Source organism: Mastigoproctus giganteus, chromosome 14, assembly GCF_048544385.1.
Source record: "Mastigoproctus giganteus isolate SK-2022 chromosome 14, ASM4854438v1, whole genome shotgun sequence".
In the NCBI taxonomy this organism is placed as follows: domain Eukaryota; kingdom Metazoa; phylum Arthropoda; class Arachnida; order Uropygi; family Thelyphonidae; genus Mastigoproctus; species Mastigoproctus giganteus.
Window position 1 is genome coordinate 79,870,195 of NC_143588.1, and position 24,651 is coordinate 79,894,845.

The window sequence follows — 24,651 nt, forward strand, 5'->3', positions numbered from 1 at the left end:
CGGTTTTAATGAACGCTGTCCTCGTCGATAGGCAGACGATGTTATTAATAATTCTATTTGTTTTGCCATTCGCACTTTTTATCTGGAGTTTGTTCGGCTTTTCGGGGTCCCCACTTTGCTCTCTTACTTCCTCCCTCCCTCCCTTCTCGAGGACTAAGGGGACACTTTTATCGACTCCCTCTAACTTGTGGGCGGAGTTTTGACCTATTTGAGAAAAACTCATTGGGGTTTCAAAGCGAACGTGATTATAGCCTTGCCGATCTCCCTCCTGGCTGATAAAAGAAGGAAGAAAAAAAATCGAAACATTCAGCTCTCTTCTCCAATCTATTCTTAAAAGATTCTTTTGATAAGCGGATCATGCGCAGAACAACCTTCTACTGAAGTGCTGCAATTTGACGAAAGAAATGGCTTTTCTACGCCCGGAAACTCGGGTTTTTCATCCTGCAAGAAAAAGAACAAACGATTCATAGAATACACTGGCACGCCAACACCTCACAACCTGTGTTGCCTTGATTGCATAAAATCAAAACCTCAATTTCTAAAAAAAGCTCACCACGCACCCGGTCATTATAGTCTGCAACCGTCTTTAATTTATCACGGATAACGAATTGCCTTTCCCACATACATACCAACACCTCACGGCCTGCGTTACCTCGACTGCATAAAATCAAAACCCCAGTTTCTAAAACAGCTCATCACGGTCGCAGCAACTGCCCCGGTCATTATAGTCTGCAAACAACCGTCTTTTTATTTTATGTATCGTGCACAACGAGTTGCCTCGGTATCACACTACAAACAAAACGACATTTCGTACTAGGCGAGACAAGCGCCCAACAAATAAATACGTTTTCTGTTTATAATCCGGGATGGACACGTAAAAGAAGAAGAGGATTTGACAGGACAGACAACACGAAAACAAACAGCACCGTATTTAGCAGTCACGCCGGCTATTACAGCGGTCAAATCAAAAGCGTGTACTACTGTTCTCCATCGCCTGTGACAACTCAGCTACGGCTGCCGGTTTAGCCCGTTTTCGACGAAGTAGCCATCTCATCAGGGACGACATGCCGACGTCGTCAGCGCAAAGGCAACTAAGGCCACGAGGCGTTCGCTGAATTATGCGCGAAAATAACGTATTTTAAACTTTCTTCTCTTTTTATCGTTTATTGCTATTCTTTGGGACAGCAATAAACGTACTGACCGGGAGTGCTTCTAGGAGAAACAGCGTTAGTCTGCATAATGTGTGTTCCAAGATAGGTTTGTCTATTTATTACGGGGAATAGGAGAAGCTCGTGACTGTCACGTCACCAAATAACTCTTATACCGATAGAAGAAGGGTCCGAGAGAGAGAGAGAGAGAGAGAGGTCTCACGTTCTGCTGTCTGCCAAAAGCTATAATAGTCCCAAATTACATGGGTCTTAAATGCCAAATTAAACGTCCCAGATTGCACTAAAAGGAACCCGAATTACCGGCGTCCATACAGATCCCGAAAGAGCGTGCTCGTTGCCGACCCCCTTTAATGTTGGCCGAAATCATATCGGAATGTTTCTCCGACTGTTAGGGGAGAGACTAAATGTCACTGGCGGTTCAGGCGGCGCTGTCACTGCTGGCACGGACGCCGACTGAAATATGATCGGCAGAGGGCAAATTGGCCCCGCTAACATGTATTTTAGGGATGTTAGCGGTGTGGTGGCCACTGGCCAACACCTGTCCCCGGGCGTGCTGTGCGCCGTCCGCCGATTATCGTCGGCTTCTTCGGCCCTTTCCCCTAGCGTTAAACGGCTTTCGCCGGTGCCGACGATCCGTGTTGTTTACACATGTGCGATGTATTCTCGCAGATGATTTCGGAACTGTGTCTTCGATGTAACCTCACACCTGACCCATCGAGTCGTGGTATTTGGAGAATGCCGCTGTTCCTTACTGATCGGGGTGGACGCTGGTAATCATCGGAACATGCAAAAGATCACGGATTAATGCATAATGGCTTCGGTCGTACGCATGCGTTCTTGGTGTCAATACGCCGTGCACAATACCCCTTTTCAATAATACTTTTAAAAAACAATAATACATTTATCTTCTGACAATACTTATTTGAAGATTCTGTCGTTTGGAATACATTTCACGCTCGGCAGACGAACAATGTTCGTTTCGTCTGGAATGGCGAAAGCGACAATTGGCTTTTAACAATTACTTTTATACGCCATTGTTAATTGTTGCAATAGAAAAGTACGTTTACGCCGTCACGCGATAATTTTCACCATTCTTTCATTGTTGTCCTTTAACAATTCGTTACTCATTCTTAATTGTTATTTTTCCATTGTTCGAAATTGACACTTTACATCAACCACAACAGTTTTCTTTTATCAGTACATTATTGCGTCGTTTTATGGTATATTTTCAAATAGATACTGATGTCGTCTGCTTAATTATTTTCGTTTGGTTTTCTCTTTCTGCTTTTATTGTTATTGGGGGCGTTTTTTTAGCATGTTTGCCTACTGAGCGAGCATATTTGCTGCCTTCTCGTATGAATAATACATAGTAATGTTATTGGACGGCTACTGAAGACACTATTTAGGCAAAAAGGCTCTTTGTAAAGGCACTAATCTCCACTATAACTACTGAACAATTTACTAAAGTCTGTACCATTATAGGCGCTGGTGCTGCCTCCTATCCGTCCCTTTTAAATGCATAATAATAAATCCCGATTACCCTAACAACTGTCTCTCTTCTGCCTATTACTACTTAATCAGCGATCGCGGGTCTTCTTGGTGCCAAATCACATTTCATTCAAATACAACCACAATTAGGCCTACTTAGCTCTGTGGAGGGGAGGCCAACAACTACAATTTCGCCATTTTCGGGATAATTATAGCCGTTTTTTTTTTTTTTTTTTTTGTTTCCTTTTCTTTTAACCCTGTGGCTGCATCCTAGAAAAAGTGCTTCCCTGTCATTGTGGACGCAGATTATGATAATTTTCGCGGAAAGCAAGACCGTACTTGTGTAGCGTCGATTACGTGCTCGGCCGAAATTGCACAGATGACTCCTGGACGCCTTGTGTCCTTCCCCCGTGAGTGTTATCCGTCAGTCGAAGGAATTTGCGTCTGAAAAGTAGATGTGCAGTTCGTTTGGCGCCCTTGTACTGTTCGAACCGTTCTACCGCTCGGATCTCAGCAGCAGACGAAAGTAAGTGATAGCAGAAGAAAAAAATCTATCGGTATTTTTATTTATTTATTTTTTTTTAAAAAAATAATCATGTCTGTTTTGGGTTCATTTAAAAACTATGATTTTTTTTTCTTCTTCTGTATTTTTAAAATCTGAATGATGTCATCGACATGCGCAATAGTTGTTGAAATCAACGAATTTAATTGGCACGCGCAATATTTGTTGATATCAACCAGCGCACGAGAGAATCGCGATTTGGTTGATTTTATTTGAAATATACAATCTGTTCACAGCGCATGCGCCTGATATGTATTTTTCATTAAAAGTGTAACAATATCACGCAAAATATGAGTTATTTATTGTTACTTTAGAATTTTTTTAGGAAACGATTTTTAGGTAATAATAAAATTTTCAAAATACTAAAAGAAAGAAGAAAAAAAACTTATTGGAACTATATAGTTAATGTTCCTTAATTATTATTTAATAAAAGTAAATAAAATAGAATAAAGCGAAGTTATTTTCTATATCTGCAATTACTTCAACATTAAAGTGTTCCACCTGGTGGCAAAATATGCAAATTCGTCTGCTGACTGCATTTCTTGCAGATAAAAGTATTATCCAAGTGCTTAATGCGGGGATATCGGCTATGACAGGGGAAGTGTGGCATCATCTTGTCTCTCGCTAGGTCGTGTCAACGCAACTCATCTAGGTTAAGGTTTTGAATTCTTATCTACTTCCTTCTCAAGATGCGTCTGCTTCTTATCGTCTTTCCTTCGAAGCTGTTTTTGCCCCGATCTTCTTCCTGTCTTATCTGAAGGAGTTTTTAAAACCCACCTCTGCTAATTACCTTCTATTTTTGATGAAGAAAACCGATAGGTGCTTGTTTACTGACGCGGCACACTTAGCCGAAAAAAATATTCAAAGAAGGAAACTGGATCGAGATTATATGACGTCACCCCGGTCATATGTGGCGTCGTCAACCGATATTTTCTTTCTCTCACTGCCCCAGACTTCATTTCCACAGTTTGCTCTTTCGCTTTCTATGACGTCATCAAAAGGTTGTATATTACGTCATCAAAGGGTAGACCTCCACTTGACACCGGGTTAATGTTTTCAATCGAAGGCTATATTTACTTTACCGCCAATCACGAACTGGCTATGGTCACGTGATCAACGTGTTAATTGGCATTTTGTTTATTACTAATTACAATCAAAACGGCATTAATTTAACATTTACATCATCTTTTGCGGATACCAAGGCTAACCCGTGACCTCTGTGCACCTTATTCATACTCACCTTTGATATTCGTCATCCACCCCAAAGATGGTGCACCTGATAAAGAATTACCGGATATACCCCTGAATTCATTAGCGAATTTAAAGTTTTTTTGTTTTAAACGTTTGATATGTTTAAAATGTATCGTATTACAACCGAAATATAGTTCGTCTGCTATGTTCCAGTTTCCCAACAATTAAAAATAAGCGATAAACAATTCAGTTTCGCTGCGCTCTTTATTAACAGCTTGTCTGTTTCACTTATTAATTGTTGTAACTGCATTTTGGTCCACAATTACAACAATTTAACCAATACTGATGTCTTTCTGTATCGTATTAGAATCGAATATAGTTCGTCTGCAAAGTTGAAGTTTTCCAAATATTCAAAATAAGCAATAAACAATGCAAATTTCGCAGCCCTCTGTAGTAATAGCTTGTGTGTTTCTCTTATTAATTGTTGTAATTGCATTGTTGGTCCACAATTAAGTCGGTTAACCTTTTAACCACTACTGATGTCGTCTGCTTTCTGTGTCGTATTAGAACCAAAATATAGTTATTTTGCTATGTTGAAGTTGCTCAACAATTAAAAATAAGAACAAACAAAGTAAGTTTCGCAGAGCTCTGTAGTAATGGCTTGTCTGTTTCTCTTATTAACTGTTGTAACTGCATTGTTCGTCCAAAATTGCAAAAATTAAGACTGTTAAGCTTTTAACCAATACTGATGTCGTCGGCTTTTTGTGTCGTATTAGATCCGAAATATGGTAGGTCGTCTGCCATTTTAAAGTTTTCCGACAATTAAAAATAAGCAATAAACAATGCAAATTTCGCAGCGCTCTTTATTAGTAGCTTGTCTGTTTCACTTATTAATTGTTGTAACTGCATTGTTGGTCCACAATTGCAACAATTAAGTCGATTAACCTTTAAACCAAACTGATGTCTTCTGCTTTCTGTATCGTATTAGAACCGAAATATAATTCGTCTGCTGTGTAACTTATGTTAAAGTTTTCCAACAATTAAAAATAATCAAGAAACAAGGTAAGTTTCGCAGCGCTCTGTAGCTTGTGTTTTACTTATTAATTGTTGTAACTGCATTGTTGGTCCACAATTGCAACAATTAAGACGTTTAATCTTTTAACCAATACTGATGTCCTCTGCTTTCTGTATCGTATTAGAACCGAAATAATAGCATGGTCGTCTGCCAAGTTCAAGTTTCTCAACAATTAAAAATAAGCAAGAAACAATGTAAGTTTCGCAGCGTTCTGTAGTAATAGCCTGTGTGTTTCACTTATTAATTGTTGTTACTGCATTGTTGGTCCACAATTACAACAATTAGGTCGGTTAAGCCGTTAACCAATACTGATGACGTTTGCTTTCTGTGTCGTATTAGAACCGAAATATAGTTCGTCTGTTATGCTGAAGTTTACCAACAATTAAAATAAGTAAGAAACAATGCAAGTGTCGGAGCACTTTCTAGTAATAGCTTGTCTAATTCACTTATTAAATGTTGTTACTGCATTGTTGGTCCACAATTACAATTAGATCGGTTAAGCCTTTAACCAATACTGATGCTGTCTGCTCTCTGTGTCATATTAGAACCAAAATACATGTATAGTTCGTCTGCTATGTTGAAGTTTCCCAACAATTAAAAATAAGCAAGAAACAATGTAAGTTTCGCAGCGCTCTATAGTAATAGCCTATGTTTTTCACTTATTAATTGTTATTACTGCATTGTTGGTCCACAATTACAACAATTAGGTCGGTTAAGCCTAAACCAATACTGATGCTGTCTGCTTTCTGTGTCATATTAGAACCAAAATACATGTATAGTTCGTCTGCTATGTTGAAGTTTCCCAACAATTAAAAATAAGCAAGAAACAATGTAAGTTTCGCAGCGCTCTATAGTAATAGCCTATGTTTTTCACTTATTAATTGTTATTACTGCATTGTTGGTCCACAATTACAACAATTAGGTCGGTTAAGCCTAAACCAATACTGATGCTGTCTGCTTTCTGTGTTATATTAGAACTGAAATACATGTATAGTTCGTCTGCTATGTTGAAGTTTCCCAACAATTAAAAATAAGCAAGAGACAATATGTTTCACAGCCCTCTCTAGTAATAGTTTGTCTGTTTCACTTATTAATTGTTGTAATTGAATTGTTTGTTCCACAATTTCAACAATTAAGTCAGTTAAGCTTTTAACCAATACTGATGTTTTCTGCTTTCTGTATCGTTTTAGAACCGAAATATAGGTCGTCTGCCACGTTGAAGTATCCCAACAATTAGAAATAACCAATAAACAATGCAAGTTTCGTGGCGCTCTCTAGTAATAGCTTGTCTGTTTCACTTATTAATTGTTGTAACTGCATTATTGGTCCGCAATTGTAAACTATAAAGTAAACCACGATATAGTTCATCTGGTATCTAACTTGTAATATACTTTGTATAATTAAACTCGCATTTATCATTCGCAAAAGACAAATGAATCTGGTGGGAAATAATCGATCAATGGCGTCCTATCAGTAATTAGCCGTTAATGGCTTTCCAATATTAGTCAATGATTATAATGGAGTTACAAAAAAGGTCGTGCATTGGTGGGGGACAGAGAAACATATCCATCACGATGTGTGTGTGTGTCATCATCGGGTGAAGTACCTTTCGGAGGTTCTGATCCCCTCAATAAATGTTTAATAATGAAGCAGGCGAAAAAAAAACAGTGGCCTGTGCGTCAACCTCAGATGGCATCAGAGAATATAAACAGTTAATAATAAGCTGTGGGGATACGGACAAAAAATTCCAATCCCCTCCCCTTCCGCAGACGGATTTATTCTCCCAAACTGCAGGTGGAAAAGCCTGGCAGACGATCCATCCTCGAGTCAATGAAAATATTCGCCCCAACAAACGGACATTGTTTGCATTCGATTACAGCGCCACCTGGGTGTTAGTTTCGGAACTACCGAAATGTTTGTTTATTAATAGTTCTTTAGCGCCACCTACCGGACGAAATTCTTCGCACCAGTGTTTATTTTTATGACTTTGCCCAGTGCTGCCTGCCAGCTCTAGCAAGCTGTCGGCGGTGCTTAAACAAACACCACTTTACGGTGTCCCAATTCTGAGGATTACGGCAATTACTTGGCACATTTTTGGAAATAAGCCACGTGCGATATTCGTACGTTTTCTGCGAGGTGCAGATAACATTCGCAGTACGGGGAAGGTCGAAGTAATGCGTTCTATCTTTTCCTGCCCGTGTCCCTATCGCAGCGTTGCCTTTCTGGGTGACCCAGGGGGACTGTAAAGATGTTAGAGCAGTTTTACTCGCTTTCGTATACATCACCGGTGACACGTTTCTTTAACAGGTGCACCGACACACCACCTTATGCTCTTGTTCCGCGCCTGTGATGAAAACACTAAAAATAACATCGCTGTCGCAAATGGCAAACCACACACCAAGTCGAACATTGCGAAAGATTCATTGACTTCTAAATGTTCTTTAAGCGTTTAATATCATTATTTAGGAGTGAACTGCGCTAGGGTTCAGTTGATTTAGAAACACAACTCCTCGAGGCATAGGACTAGAATACGTCATTGAATCGAGAAGTAAAAAAGAAATTTTATTATCTTGTACGGAATGTATTTATCGAACATTTATGCTTTCTAATAGTAGGTGTATTAATTATAAATCAAATTAAATAATCAATATTTAGTTATATTTAATTTCTATTATATTAATAATAGATTAATTTAACTACTTTAATATAAATAATAAAAATTATAAACGAGTAAATTTAAATAAGTAAGTTTTTCTTGTAGATTGTGACTGTAATGTACTTTTACGTGCACTTGACTCGTTTATTTAATCTTTCAAATAATTTTGTTAATTAAAATGCCTGGTTTATCAGGCATTTTAATTAACAGGGTAGTGCATAGAAAATTATGCTAAGCCTATCGTGTACAGTATTGAAGATAACAAGAACTAGTAAAAAAAAAAAAATACAATTTCATTTATGGCAGCCGAAAAGACAGCGCTCAGTTAAAATTAAGTATCTTAGATCGATTAAAATGTAATTCTGTGTGCAGACGTATAAACGCAGAACTCAAAAGTCGTTTTTCGGTTAACAAACAGATATGGTAAGGGCCGGATCTCCACATCAGCTATCCGGATCTTAATATCAATCAGCCGGATCTCTTGTTTTACATCTTCTTCCATTTGTAGAGAGCTGGGCGAGCTCTGTGTGCAATTTCTCTCTTCGTTCTATCAAGTGTTTCCTGCCTTGCCGGTATTACTTAACTGTAGCAGGTGGCCAAAGTGATATACGGCTGACTTTTCCTACTTTTAATTCCTCTGATCTAACGTGATAGGAGAAGCCAAACAGGGAAAGGAATCCCGCGAATACAACTTAAGGTCATCACGAAGCATGAGCCATGTGACCTATTCGGCACGCACTCGCCTGCCTCGCTCTTCATTCGCTTCCCCCAAACCCCCCGTCTCTGATTCACTTGACAACAGGTGGGATGTGACATCGTTTGTCATTACAGTCAGTCATTGAAATGCTAACGTGTTTTTATTAACTATTTCGGTAATTACATTTCGTGTTTAGCCAAAAGAATAAAAATAATAAATAAATTGTTGTTATTGATTCTCTCTTCCTGGGATTCCAAACGAGCTTTTTATAAAATATTATTGCAGAAGCCGACGCGAGGCCACGTGCAACAGATTGAAATCAACAGCGAGTTTTGCGAAAGGGGCACGCGCATCAGATTGAAATCAACAACGTTTGGAGCACGCGCGCGCGCGCTTATGTGCGTGAAATCAATCACTTTTCGTACTTTTCCTAACGCGTGCGTGACGTCATGCTCATCACGTAACAATGAATCTGATCCGACCGACCAAAAGACTGAATATTAAAGCGTTTGTAATTATGTTAAAGAGATTTTTCATCTATTTTTATGTACAGAAAAAAAAAACAAAAAAAAAAAAACTGGATGACCAGAACCTTTAATAAATTATCTTTCAGATGACACGAGGGAAAGACCTCAAGATCCGGCGACCGTGAAGACCTCAAGTATTGATGCCGACAAAGGTTTCGTCAGTCGTCCATGCCGAACTGAACTTCCTTTCTCTACCTCAACGTCGTCCGGCAAGAAGGTCCTCCTGACCTCCCCACCTACGTCCCTCCCGGGGATTCTAATGCAACCTTCTGCTATGCACACGCTACCACAACCTTTGTACCCTCGTCCACACCTCCCACTGGCACCGTTGCCTCTTCTTCCAGCGTACTCCGTAGCCGGATGTGCTCAGCAGTTTGGAGCGTACCCTTTTGTGCTTCAGACCCCCGCCGCCCTGACCTCGTGTCTTCCGAAATTAGACACCTCATCGAAGGACTCCGGGATGTCGCCGAGTAGTTCGGACAAACTGCCGTCGAGGGTTAACGGGCTATCGAAACCGGTGTCGAGCGAGGTGAACGGGGTCAGACAGAAATCGAAATTCGACTTTTCCAAACTGGCCGAGTCGGCCACATCGAAAGACGAACGCGAGACTCAAGTGGCCGAGACCAACTTCGATAAAACCATCCCCCAAACCAAAGCTTCGGTGGCTTTAATTACCAGCCACGCGTTTCCCTTCATGACCTCGTACTACACCCTCGGAGCGATGGGTCTCGCGCCAGATTTCTTCGACAGAAAACTCGCCAGAGGGCGCGGATCTTCGAGACCCAAGAAAGAGTTCATCTGCAAGTATTGTCAACGCCGTTTCACTAAGTCGTACAATCTGTTGATCCACGAAAGGACGCATACAGACGAGAGACCCTACACGTGCGACATCTGTCACAAGGCTTTTCGCAGACAGGATCATTTACGAGACCACAGGTAAGGGACATCTTCTTTTTGTTGTCGATTTGTGTTCGTTTCTATGGTGTTTGCTAGGCCTAACATGGCCGCGCATGTATAACTTCACTGTAGGTGGGATTTCTCAATTCTTAAGAGACTTTATGGAGTAGGACTCGCATCCCACCCTTCTCTACTATATTATACGGCCCCCTTTGCGCACTGGCTGTTCGCAGTGTCCTAAATCAGTCAAGTACACACGAGTTGGGCCGTGTCATTACGCACCACTGCTTCTATTAAATTGTCAGTTGTGGGCAGTTAATCTTGAGGGGTAATGTATGACTCAAGGACGTTGAAATAACAAATTTATTTTGGGGCCCCTAAGCAAGATTTATGGTTGACACCCTTCGTGTTCGTTTGTACCCTCCACCCGAACTTCCATGTACACTTGTAGGCCAACGTAGTCTTCAATAAAGAGCGTATTATTTCGCTGCCCGTGTAACACCCTACCTATTGCACTCCCTCGAGATCAAGAAACGATTTGAGAATCCCCTTTATAACCCCCTTAAGAAAAAACATTGAGATAGGAAGTGGTGGGATGAAAGGTGAAAAGAGAGGTTCATAGTACGTTACCCAGATGAGTACAGCATCCCCTGTAGTGAGGGATGGAGCTCCAATAAAAGGAAATGTTTTACTAGTAGAGAAGTCTCGCTTAACGTAGCCTCATTTAAAAGCATTGTTAAAGACTTTAAAGAGAACAAATATAAACAAGACTATTTTTGGTCACACTGTACCAAAAATTCTTCTTTTGTAGGATTCCTTGGCACATCAATCACGTTGGTCATAATGTACATGAACGATTCAAACCCAGTAATTTGAATTGTCAAACTTTGAGAGCGTGTTCAAGTGGACGCAGGGATGAGAAAACGTAACCAATGGTGCCAAGCCCTAATGTTCCAGTGAAACTGGCGCTGATGCCGAGACTGCGTGGTAACATGAGGATTTTCCGGTGTCCATTGGTGATTTTTGGGAAGATTCATAATGGCACCAACCTGTGAATTGGATTTCATCAGTGGACAATGGAGGAAAACAGGTTCAACGTATTGGTGCAGAAGACATCGACCAAACACTACTCGTGGATGAAAATCATGTTGTGTGAGAGAGCCTGTAGAAGTAGATGTATTCGTTCAAAAATTTGCAGGCATGTACAGTGACATCAGATATGCAAATGATTCCAATTCACCTACTATCTTAATGACCATCTACTGACCTTCACTTTATTAAATAAAAAGAACAGGCTATAAGTGAGAAGGAAAGCATTCTCGTTCGTATGTCCAAATGAACTTTTGTTTTTCATCCCGATGCGCTGAAGAACACACTCCAAAGTTTGATGAGATCTGTCAGAAACATCCCTATATAAATGTGATGAACTTTACTCCCTTTGAAGCAACAAGTTTGAACTGGTTACATAATTTTGAATTATTTTATGCATTTCACTTTTTTTTTTTTTTTTGTAATTCTGAACTGTTTCCCGAATTCGGACCTTTTGTTATAATTTTGAACTGTTTCCGAATTTGAACCTTTTTATTATAACTTTTGAATTGTTTATTATGACTTTGATTATAACTTTGAACTGTTACCCGAATTCGGACCTTTTTATCATAACTTTGAATTGTTTTCCGAATTCGAACTGTTTCCCGAATTTGAATCTTTTTATTTTAACTTCTGAATTGTTTATTATGTTGTAATACTTTTATTATAACGTCGAACTGTTTCCCGAATTCGAACAGTTTATTATAACTTTGAACTGTTCCCAGAATTAGGACCATTTATCATAACTTTGAATTGTTTCCCGAATTCGGACCATTTATCATAACTTTCAACTGTTTCCCGAATTCGGACCTTTTTTTAATAATAACTTTGAACTGTTTCCCGAATTCGTACCATTTATCATAACTTTGAATTTTTCTCGAATTCGGACCTTTTTAATAATAACTTTGAATTGTTTCCCGAATTCGGACCTTTTTAATAATAACTTTGAATTGTTTTCCGAATTCGGACCATTTATCATACATTTGAATTGTTTCCCAAATCCGGACCATTTATCATAACTTTAAATTGTTTCCCGAATTCGGACCATTTATCATAACTTTAAATTGTTTCCCGAATTCGGAACTTTTTTTAATAATAACTTTGAACTGTTTCCCGAATTCGGACCATTTATCATAACTTTGAACTGTTTCCCGAATTCGAACCATTTATCATAACTTTGAATTGTTTCCCGAATTCGGAACTTTCTTAATAATAACTTTGAATTGTTTCCCGAATTCGGACCATCTTTAATAATAACTTTGAATTGTTTTTCCGAATTCGAACTGTTACTATAACTATATCGTTTGTCAATCTATCTGTTGACGAACTTAAAATGCAGACGGATTTCTTAATTGTCTTCTGTTCGTTTCTTTGCAGGTATATTCACTCGAAGGAAAAGCCTTTTAAGTGTACAGAGTGTGGAAAGGGCTTTTGCCAATCTCGGACGCTGGCTGTCCACCGGATTCTTCACATGGAGGACTCCCCACACAAATGTCCCACCTGCGGCCGCACGTTCAACCAGAGGAGTAACTTGAAAACGCACCTTCTCACCCACACCGACATCAAGCCGTACAACTGCGATTCGTGTGGGAAAGTCTTCAGACGAAACTGTGACCTCCGGAGGCACACGCTAACTCACACGCTGGGAATACCCGACCAATCGCCGGATGATGGCGCATTTTCTCCTTCGTCTCTGGGGATGGCTACCGACAGTTGCGATCAGGAATATCCATCGGACGAGGTCGACTGCCAACCTCAAGAAATTGTCGACGTGGAAAACTAACCGTTTCGTTCTGATGACGTCACGCAGGTCCTACCCAATCGCAATCGATGCAGGAATGTGGTATTGTGCCAAAGATTAATAGCACATATACGTAGGTCGAGATGTCAGAAGCGAAAGACCCACTACTTGCTTAACAGCCCCAAACAAAAAAAAAAATTAAAAGAAAGTGCTGTGAGATTATAACTGTTTGTCACCAGATGTCGCTGGCATCTGCCATTGAATATTACTTTGCTAGGCCTACCTCCTCTAAACCTGTCTTCCCGCAAAGTTTTTGCTTTAGCACAAAGATGTGGTAGCAGCAGCAGCAGCAGCAGCAGCGAAAACATCTTCTAGAGAAAGTTTCCGCTAGGTGGCGCTTTGTACAGTATACAGAAGCCGTAATTACAGTAGCATTATATTGAAGTTTGAGTTTTGAAATTGATGTGGAAGGACAGCTGATTTTTTTTTTTTTTTTTTTTTGTAATTTAAAGAGCCTCGGACAGAAAGAAAGAAAAATAAATTGTAACTTCCCCTGAGTGTGAAGAGTTAAGAAGCCTGTATTTAGTGTATTATACATAGATCTGATTAGAAGAAAGAAAGAAACAGACCAACAGGCCTATTTCAGCTAATTTATTGTTGATCGGTTGCCTTTTGTACACATTGTTGAATGTTTTTTGCATTGTTGTGTGTTTGACTGCAGATACGAATGCGAAATAGCCATTGTGACGTAACGAGACAGACAGCTGGGCAAACGATCATTGACCCAAGCTGTTTATGATTTTAAATTATGCTTTTAAAGTCTGTCAAAAAAAAAAAAAATCAATAAATGAACAAAAAAAAAAAAAAAAACCTATTTTGAGTCTGCGCAGGGGCCATATTTTTGGTATCATCCACGTGTGATTTTATGTGGGTAGGATAAGTCAGAGACAGATCACGTGACCGGTTTATTGGCAAGTCCGGAGAAGGTAGCTTTTGTTCATCAACCGAACGCATGGACAGACGCCGAGGTTACAGGAAACACCTCGTAGTTGATGACCATACAGCTGCTCCGAATTATTTCCCTCCACGCATGCGCGTTCGTCTGCTACCTCCTTTTCCAGTTACAGCAAATACTGCCATAGGGCGTGGCTGTATTTTTTCGATGGCTGCACCTAATACGCAAACCCCCCACACCCTTATTAAGGGTTCAGTTATTGTGTGCATTTTTTTTTTTCTCCCTGTGTGTATGTGTGAGTGCGCGTGCTTGTAGTTAGTGTATGGATCAAGTTGTACAATAGAGACCATGTCGGCTCTCCCTGTATGTAACCGCATTGTGAATTAAACCCGAGAACTATTGAAAGATATCTGTTTGTTTGTTTGTTTGTTTGTTTGTTTTAATGTAATAAACAAATTGTACACATTGTTCCAGGAAATACTGTAGCAGACGAAACCAGAGAAGCAGACGACATACATGCTACAACTTCAAATATTCATAAAAACAGGAGAAAAACATGAACAAAATCTTTGTACTATTAAAATGATTTTAATAATTAATAAATCATTCTAAGGTATAGGAGAATGATTTGATTTAAGCAAGATTTGAACCCTCTTTTGGTTAATGTGGTCTGCAGATTTTTTAGAGTTAATTATACAGTGACATTCGAGTAATTATGATGGACATTTACTGTAATGATACTAAGTAAATACCTTGATAAATGAAGATACCGCATTTACTCGCACAATTTTCTTGGCATCTGCACTTTTTTATTCTAAAGGATGAGTGAAATGTGTGAAAGCGGATTTTTTTTTGTTGTTTTTTTTATCAAGGAATCCGAAAGCCTGTTACAAAACATAGAAATTCTTAATTCACCATAGTTTCTACACTGCTCGACAAAATTAACATAACACGTAAAAAACATGGTGTAACTGACAAAATTTAGTTTGGTGGTGTACTATAGAATAACGATGAAACAGCGAGAAACTTCGGACAGGTATAAGGGGCATTTATAGGGGTTGTATAAGAATTACCAAAATGGTCACATGACATCAGTACAGTGAACCATGCTCGTTATAAGGGTGTCCATACGATCCTCTGGCAACAAATCCCATTCTTCCACCAGCTCACACCTTAGCTTAGCAATGAGCTAAAGTCTGTGCTGACCGAGGAGTTGGCTGTTGGCATACAATGCTACGCTCAAGGGCATCCCACAGATGTTTCATTGGATTTATGTCTGTGATCGTGCTGGCCACGGCAGTTGTTGGATATCTTCAGTTTCAAGATATTCCTCCACCAGTTGAGCTCTATGTGCAGTGGCGTTGTGCATGAAAAGAAATTCTGGGCCAACCTACCCCTAAAAAGTTGCACATAGGGTTCAAGGATTTGATCTCGGCATCTCTGTACAGATCTAAAACATGACGAGAGGGTGTGGCCTTTGATGATTATTCTGCCCCACATGAGCACACTGCCTCCACCGTAAGTGTCCATTTCTCTGATGTTGGAGGGAAGGTACCACGTCCCTCATTGTCTCCAGATGAAATAACTTTTTGAATCTGTTTATATCCTAAAACGGGACTCATCAGAGAAGAGAAGTGTACTCCATTTGTAAGGGTTCTAAGTCACATGTTGGCACCAGTTTTGACGAGCTCTGCGGTAGTTTGTGGTTAATGGGATACAAACCACCGGTTTCCTTGAGTAGAGTCCACTTCAGTTCAGCCGTCTTAACTCAGTCTGGATGGAAAGTTTTCACCTGTGGCGGCAGCAACTTGAAGAGACAGTTGATGACAGGACATCATAGGGTTCCGTCTTGCGGTTTGAGCCAGATAGCGGTTTGTCTTGGAAGATGTAGCCCTCGGACGATCTTGTAATGGTTCCTGTCTCCCGAGACTGCTTCCATGGTGCCGAAAAGACAAATTTAGCCAATATGCCATCTGCCCCTGGCCTGCTTAAGTCGTCCAATGGCCCATCATCTCAAAGAATCATCTAAAGGACGATGACTTGCCATCCTGAATACTGGAGATGCGGCTGTCCCATCGAGCACTCCAAAAAACATAAATGAAGTGATGTGGTCACAACCTGTGTTTTTATTGGGATGAATAATTTGCATAATGTGCGGCTCTTTAAAGTGGTAAATCGATTTCTATTGGATACTGGGAATTTGCATGCCAGGATGCCTATTACATCAAATATACAATTCATGAAAAACATTTTGTTCTGTTAATTTTGTCAAGCAGTGTACTAACTTCACGCATGACTACGCGTGGTGACACCAATGCTCTATTCTCACCACACTAGTACTTCCAAATTATGTTAAAATGTGTGACAACGACAAATCGTGTAAAAAAGTGCAGTTTGCCACAAATGATTCTACAGATTAAAGGTAAGATAAGATGCTACCAGGGTGGATATAAAGGGTTACCGAAACATGTTGGAATGGTTCTTTATTTCTCCAATTTACAGGAGAAGCGCTTTTGGAAAGAGAGCACTAAGATATAGAGAAGGGTGGGCAAGAATTTATGGGTACAAATGGTTGTAGCCTACAGAGAAGGAGGCCCACTAAAGTAGAGTCCACTTCCTTGACGTGGTGGAGGAAAAAAGTCATGGGAGAGACAGGTGCTCCCATTTGAAGTCCAAATTGCAATAATTTCCAACACTGCAGTGCAGTGTCATCAATGGTTCCTAACTCCCAGTGGGGGGTTTGCAATAAGAGGTTTTGATTTGATTTGGGTTTTATTGGCGCATAAGCAACTTAAGCTATAATGCGCGCAATAAGAGGTAATCCCGCACTGTGGAATAGACCCTGCAATAAATCCTACACCCGCTGGGGCATGCAGTGAATTCTAACCCATATGGGGGTCGCAAGAAACCTCGACTAAGGATTTTCATCAACAATTTAGAGCCCTCAGTGGGCCTACCCCAGATGGGGTTTGCATGAAGAATAGAGTTGGTAATTGGTTGTCCTGGTTAGCTTCTGTCCGCTGGGAATTTGTTCGGTGGTTGGCCGCGCAAACTCAGAAAAGGCAACATAGCTACGCTAATCCTGTAGTAGTAGTTGTTCATTATGTTGTGGTTGTCTTGTGTTCTAGTGTAGCGCCTGAGCCGGACATTCTCACATAAGGGGCATGTGTACATAATGTGGTCCCAATTTTTAATAGGAAATTGCTGGATAAAAATAGTTTTTCTTAACTTTATTATCCGAAGAAGAGGCTGAAGAATTGTGCGAGTAAATACGGTACACCATTAAAACACAGCATATTGAACAGAGAAATCTGAAGTCGCAGAGTCTTTCTTATGTTACTATTTTAGGTGTGGGGTTTATTTTTAGTTATCGGCAACAGCTACCCTTATCACAGCAATAAAACAAACATTCTCTTTGCCCTCTTTAGTGATTCAGACGTTTTCTTCTAACATAACTAGAGTGGAATGATCTCAAACGTCTCATCACGTTCTGTTTCACAAAAATGGACGTATGCAGCCTGATCAGAATTCAAATGAATTGGACCTATTGTCCAACCACCATGAGAAGATCCCTGTCAATCATTCTACAGCCATGGAAAAGGAATAGTTCATTTCACTTTGGGGACGTGTACCTTTATGAATTCAAGCAGCTGGTACCACCTCTGAGACATTGTTTCCACCGTTTCAAGATGGCTGACGGTGTAGTGTGTGGTGTTGTGCTTCTCTCTTGGAAATTTGATTTTAGATGGTGATATTTAGTGATTTGTGTTAACTACAGTCTTCTTGGAGGACCTTTGGTGACTTCTGGAGTTGACAGGTATTTTGTAGGGTAGATATTAATACTTATTGATCAATTGAGGGAAGATTTAAGAAACGCTATTTATGGGAATGATTGTTGCACTGTATTGACATACTGATTTATGGTGATAAGATTGTCTAGGACACATTCCCAACTTTGGGATTCGAAGAATAATGGAGATTTTTTTCTCCTGGTCACGAGGTACTATTCTTAGCTGATCTTTGAGAAAAATCCACGAACGAATTTGTTGGGGGTGGATAATGATTAATTCGGATAATCAAATAAAAACAAGGGCGTTCATAAGTGAACCTCTGATGGATGGGAGGGGGATGTACATGTGAGGGGAAATAAAAATAATGGCTATGTCATGTAAAATTAATCCACAAAAACGCGTGTCTCCAAATTACATCTCACCCTTTTACTGTACCACACGGCGCCCCACAGGGTTCTCCTTCGGGCCCTAATCTGTTTTTCTATGTATAAACGAATTGTTTCCCGTTTTCATATCGTCTGACGACTGCTCGCAGACGATCTGAAGCCTTATAAAGTTACTTATTCATCCTCTGACCGCACAGAGCCTCAATCTTGGATAATTCAGTCCATGTTTGGTTAGACAAGATCCACGAACTACATCGGATATTTTTATTTTGTTTTCAGCCACAAAATGTCAAAAGGTGGGGTGTGTCATTGCAGATATATCTGCTTCCGGGACTCTTATCCCTACTTCCTGCCATCCGCCGTTAGACCAAAATATACTCCACCCCCTTTACTTTTTACACGATATCCATATAGGTTTACAGACTCTTCGTGCTAGTGGCTGCTAATGCACGTGTTTTTCCCCAGGAAATACCTCATTATGTACAGGGGTGGCTTTGTGTCACGATGCCAAACACCGTGTTTCTGCTTGTATTGAATGTCACCTGAAAGGGCACTTCAAATGCAGACGTGGTATGTTCCGGAAGTGAAGAACAGTAGTTCGTTTTCAGAAAAAGGAAGTTTTTCTAATTTATAAACGGTATTCTTGGAAAGCTCAAACTTCGATGTTACGATCCCCGATTTCACGTTTTCCACGATTTTATTGCCGAAATTTGAACATTTATAGTCCCCAAATATTTCTGTTCCATAGCCAGCGATTTACTGACGCTCACAAATATATTTAATTTCAAAGAACCAAGGCTTTTGTTGCCATTATAACTCATCATATGGCACATCGAGTGCATAACTAGTAGGGAGAAAAGCAGCAGGCTGGCCAAGGTTAGTAACTTGGTTTGCGACTCCGTACTAAATCTATAGAAGGGAAGACCTAGTCAGCCACCTTGAGTTGCCTGTTGTTTTTCTCTCTGCTGTAATTATTATGTTAAATCCGTAGAAGGCCATTTTTGAATAATTTACTGTATGAATATTTTAATAAATTTATTATAAACATTATTGAAAATATAATTTTATTGAAAATATAATTGTATTTAAGAAAATAACAAATAATTTATTAATCTTTAAAATTTAAATAAATAATATCATAGAAGTTTAAACACCGTTTTGTTCAAAAATGGCCACATAATGACCAGAATGAGAACCTGAAGATTGTTCCTGCTATAGTTCAATGTATTTTACATACACTTCTACCAAAAAGTAAGGAATCAGAGTATGGAAATATTATTATTATTTTTTTTTTTTTGACAATGAAAGGTTTAATATAAAAATACAAGACACTGCAAAGTATTTAATTTTTTTTATTATTAAGCATTGAAAATTTACAGCAAAAATATTGAAATGATTTGTACTGATGTTTCATCAAAATATCCTCCACGAGATTTTACCACTGCCTTGAGAAAGAGAACGAGTTGGCTCTATTTTAATAAAAACTTTAAAAATTAAGAAAAATTAAAAATGATGCGAAACTTTTAGATAGGAGTGTATGTCTTTTTTCTTTTCTGTGCTTACAATACCCAATTTTGTACCCATAAAAAATAGAAAGAAAAAAAAAGTATCCTCTGTAATGACAAATATGACACGTACCACCATATTATTCACAGGGAGTTACCTTTGTATTGCACTACTTCAAAAAAAACAGCACTGTCATTGTGACATTTAGAGCTACCGTAACGTTCAGCTGAATGCCTTCAAGTTCTGCACCACTTCAATCCCCATTTCTCCCAAATGAAATAGGAAGTGCTGTTTAAAGTAGTTCAGTACTGAGGCAAGTTGTTGTTAAACTTTGGTTCGGTTAAAAGATTGTTTTAATGACATTGATATAAAAATATATCGTTTCTAGCTGTATTCTGTTTCATTTTGTTTCAAAATCCGAACTAAACAACACTGACCACGTTTAATCATTTAAACTTTTCTATAATACTCCACTCTACTTGTTAAGATGGCCCCGAGGAGGATCCTACATTCTATTACTTGGATTTCTCTACACTGGTGTTCAAAAGCTGAGGAACAAACATAAAAACTTAAATTAAAAATCCCTCAGTACGTTATTACAAAACATTAGTGAGACGTTCGTTTTTTCTGAAGGTATAGTGACTGAAAGCTTTCCTACCTAGCGCATGCTCCTGCGCAAGAATAAATCTGTAAAAATGTTGCATTGTTATTTGAACATAATAATAAATATTAAAATTGAACTAATTCAGCAGTAAGATTAGAGAATCAGGAAAAAAAAGTCTTATTTTTGAGCCAAAACAGCCGAGCTGTTAGGCGTCTGTTTGTTAAGTTTCTGAATTACATCTATGTCTATTCTTCTAAAAGCCCATATAGTCTCAGAGCAGCTCACAACACAGACAGAGTACAAGAACATCGCAGTATTTAGAAGTCACACTGACGAATCGCGGTCAATTTAAACGCGTGTACTACTGTACCCTCGCGTTTGATTATTTGGCTGAGGCAGACATCGATGGCCGGTTTGCTTGTATTGCTAGATACAAATTTTTGTACAATGCGCATTTTAGATCGTAGAGCACCTCAAGAATGTATTGCCTATTACGTAAAACCAGATTGCAGCTTCAAATGTTTTTAAATCTCTCTCTCTCTCTCTCTCTGTACCGACACTATTCATTCATTTCGTAAATGAGTGCATGATAAGAAAGGAAAAATGATTTGACAGGCACTAATAAAGGCCATCTGGTATGTAGTAGTAGTATAGACATGTGATGCAAGAAAGCAAGCGTATTTAGCATCAGCCAAAAAAAAATCCATTTCACATATCCATTCACTCCTAAAAGTTGGTCCAATTCCGACAGATGGAAGTATGTTCCAGCAATCAACTACTCGCTGGCTAAAGGCAAATTTCAGCACATCTATCCTACAACTGTTCTTTCCCGATATGAATTTATTATTCCTCAGGTTCATAATCTGAGCAAGCAGAAGAATCCCATCAGAATTCATCATGCTCCACCCATTTAAGACCTTATACACCTCAATCAGATCACCTCGCAGGTGCCTAGTCTCCAGACCTCCAGTTTGTAGAACTGAAGACTTTATAACATCACCCCTTTGTTCCCCTCACCAATATTGTTGCCCTTCTCTGTTCACGCTCAAGTAAGTCTACATCCTTCCTAAAATGAGGCCTCCAGACCTGTACGCAGTACTCAAGGCGTGGTCTGACCATTGGCTTTGTACAAGGGAATAATCACCTCCTTCTCCCTGCTAGCAAAATTTCTGTATATCATTGACAAAACCCCATGACCTGCCCAGGCAGCCTGTCTGCATTGCTCAGAAACCTTCATATCTGCCTGCACAATTACCCCCAGGTCTTTTTCATTTTCTACCACCTTAAGTGTAGTACCACACAGTTGGTACTTTTCTCTGGGGTTACTTCTACCCATATGCAGTATTTTGCATTTGTCAAGGTTAAACTTCAGTTGCCACTTCTTAGCCCATCTGCCCAAATTATCTAGATCCTGTTGCAGTAGCACACTGCCATTACTGTCATTAACAACCCTGCCAACCTTTGTATCATCTGCAAACTTCGACACTAAGCCTGATATACCTTCATCAATATCATTGATAAATATACAAAACAACAGTGGACCCAACACCGAACCCTGTGGGACTCCACTAATAACATTAGTCCAAGAAGAGCAGCACCCATTGATTACCACCCTCTGTCTTCTCCCACTTAACCATCCTTTTATCCATTGTAGCAACTTACCCTTAATACCATTCTGCTGCAATTTGTACAGTAGTCTTCCATGCACAACAGTCTCAAAAGCTTTCCTGAAATCCAAGTATATGATATCAAAATTGTTTTTTGCATCCAGTTCCTTTGTAACCACATCATAATATCCTATCAAATTTGTCAGACAAGACTTTCCCTTAACAAACCCATGCTGTGTCTGAATTATTGCTGCAGTCTTGTCTAGATGATCCTGCAATGCATCTTTGACCAGTGACTCCATTATTTTACCCGGAACAGAAGTTAAACTAACTGGTCTGTAATTACTCGTGTCACCCTTCGATCCACCTTTGTGAATTGGGGATACATTTGCACATCTCCAGTCCGTGGGAACCTCCCCTGAGTCCAACGATGCTCTCATAATTATGGCTAAGGGTTTGCTTAGTTGCTTTGCCCTCCTCCTTTAATATAACTGGATAGATCCCATCCACCCCAGGTGCTTTTCTTATGTTTAACTTCAACAATTTCTCCTCCACTTTGCTCGCAGTTATTACAAAATCACCTATCTCCGAGTTTGATAAACTTCTGGCATTCTCCTCCTTGAATAATTCCTCATGTGTGAATGTCGATGCAAAATATTCATTTAGTTTGTTAGCTACCTGAGCAGGATCATCAACAGTTGACCCATCGATATCAAGTGGACCAATCAGATTCCTACCTTACCTTTTCTGGTTTACATAAGTAAAGAACTCTTTGCTGTTTTTCTTTGCATCCCTTGCCAAGGATTTCTCGTAATCTGCCTTTGCCTGCCTAATCTCCTTTGTGACTTGGTTACAGACCAGCTTATATCTATCATAGGCTTCCATGTCACCCATTAATTTGTAAGTATCCCATGCATTTTTCTTCTCTGCCATATGTCTCATTAGTTCATCTGACATCCACTTAGGCCTAAACCTTGAACAATATTTCTTAGTTGGTATGCAAAGCCTAGTAGCTTCCAAGATAAGTTCTTTGAATTCTTCCCATTTTTAATTTGCTGTTGGTAACATCATCAGTTGATCCCACTGTATAGAATTTAAATACTGCCTAAGACAAACTGTAGTCCCCTTTATGAAAGCAGAAACCTTCCCTTTCCCCCTGACGGTAGTTATCTCTTTGAGTAAATCCCACTTCAGCACACTGTGATCACTGCCACCTAGTGGTTCCTTTATCTGCAAATTCTTAATACACGAATGATCACTGCTGATAACCAGATCAAGAGTGTTACTTTCTCTGGTTGCCTGTCAAACATGCTGCTACAGAAAATAATCATCCAATAAATCCACAAAAGCCTTGCTAGTATGTGAGTGGCAAACCCACAAGTTCCAGTCAATGTCTGGGAAGTTAAAATCCCCCATTATAAGACATTCTGATTTACTAGCCCACTCTATTTCTCTGTACAATTGTTCATTGTATTCAATCAAGTCATTAGGCCTGTAGCATACTCCTACTCTTATTTTTGCTTTCGCAGTGCTTATCTCACACCAAACTGACTCGACACTGCCTTATCCATTTATATCAACTGGATGCACTTCTTTTGATTTTATATTTTTCTTTATTAACAGCATAACACCTCCTCCCTTCCTATCCTGTCTATCCTTTCTGTAGACGTTGTACTCCCCAAATTGCAGTTCCGCATCCCTTATATCTGTGTGACACCACGTCTCTGATATCCCCACAATATCCGCCTTTGATACTTTGATCAATACCTCAAATTCATCAAACTTATTTAGTGTACTTCAAGTACTGGTGTACATGCACGTATTTTGTATGTTGAGTATCTAGCGTCTCCCGGGATTTCTCCCATCTCCGCGGTGTTCTCTGTATCGAGTGATAGTACCCTGTCAAGCCAGAGATTTAAAGTGTGTGGATCGTGTATAGTGTAATCTGTTGTGCCCATTGTTCATCTGGCTTATTGGCCATCGGGCCCCTGATGGGACCCGACGTTGACCATACCGCGCCACGTGGAGGCTAGCCAGGTGTTACCAGTAAAGAATCAGTACTCTGGCAGGTCCTGCCACCTACTTTCCTCAGATTTCAGTGACTAGGACCTATAAATAAATAAAATAAAAATTTGCTTTAATCGCTGTTGATGCGTTTGTTTGGTCATAGATATTTGCTTTAAGAGCGAGAAGGGGTTGTACGCTGAATGAGTTTTATTTTTTGTCGAACAGGGTCCGGCAAGCAATTTTGGTGTAGTTACAATTTTGACATGTGGGGCTGTGCACTGTGAAGGTAGACAGATTTGGGTGGAGAGAAGGAAGGCTGGAGGGGAGAAGAAGAAAGGGACCGATAGAGAAGGCGACTCCCCAAATGTTCAGTAGGCATGCCCATGCCACATTAGAGGGAAAGTGGGTTTTGCAGGGAGAGGAGGGGACAGAGGTATCCCCCACGCGGGGAAAAGGAGATAAAGCAGGCCCGGAAAGGTGTGGGACCTGGGTCGCCATTTGGCTAGTTGGTAGCAAAGCTGCAATCTAAGTCGCTCACTTTGACTCTCCAGATGGTGGACTTAGTCTCGGCAGAGGCCAGGATGCGTCACCTGCACATGACTGGCCAGCTACATCTAGGTCCCAGTGTTTGGTCGCATCCAGTAAGGACTCAGTTGCTGTAGGTTGTCACTGCCTCTTCTTGAGTTCAAGTCCTGTAGTCACT

General features: G+C 39.8%; 1 protein-coding gene across 3 annotated transcripts in view; it reads left to right on the forward strand.

Annotated features, from left to right (window-relative positions):
- LOC150075284 (uncharacterized) overlaps positions 1 to 13,891 on the forward strand; it is a 107,834-nt gene extending 93,943 nt beyond the window's left edge. For all 3 annotated transcript variants that reach the window (XM_090388319.1, XM_090388321.1, XM_090388320.1), the window contains 2 exons: positions 9,452 to 10,301; positions 12,729 to 13,891. In XM_090388319.1, coding sequence (XP_090244445.1) covers positions 9,452 to 10,301; positions 12,729 to 13,134 — 1,256 coding nt within the window. In that variant the 3' untranslated portion in view covers positions 13,135 to 13,891. The remainder of the gene's footprint in view (positions 1 to 9,451; positions 10,302 to 12,728) is intronic.
- Positions 13,892 to 24,651: the final 10,760 nt, after the last annotated feature.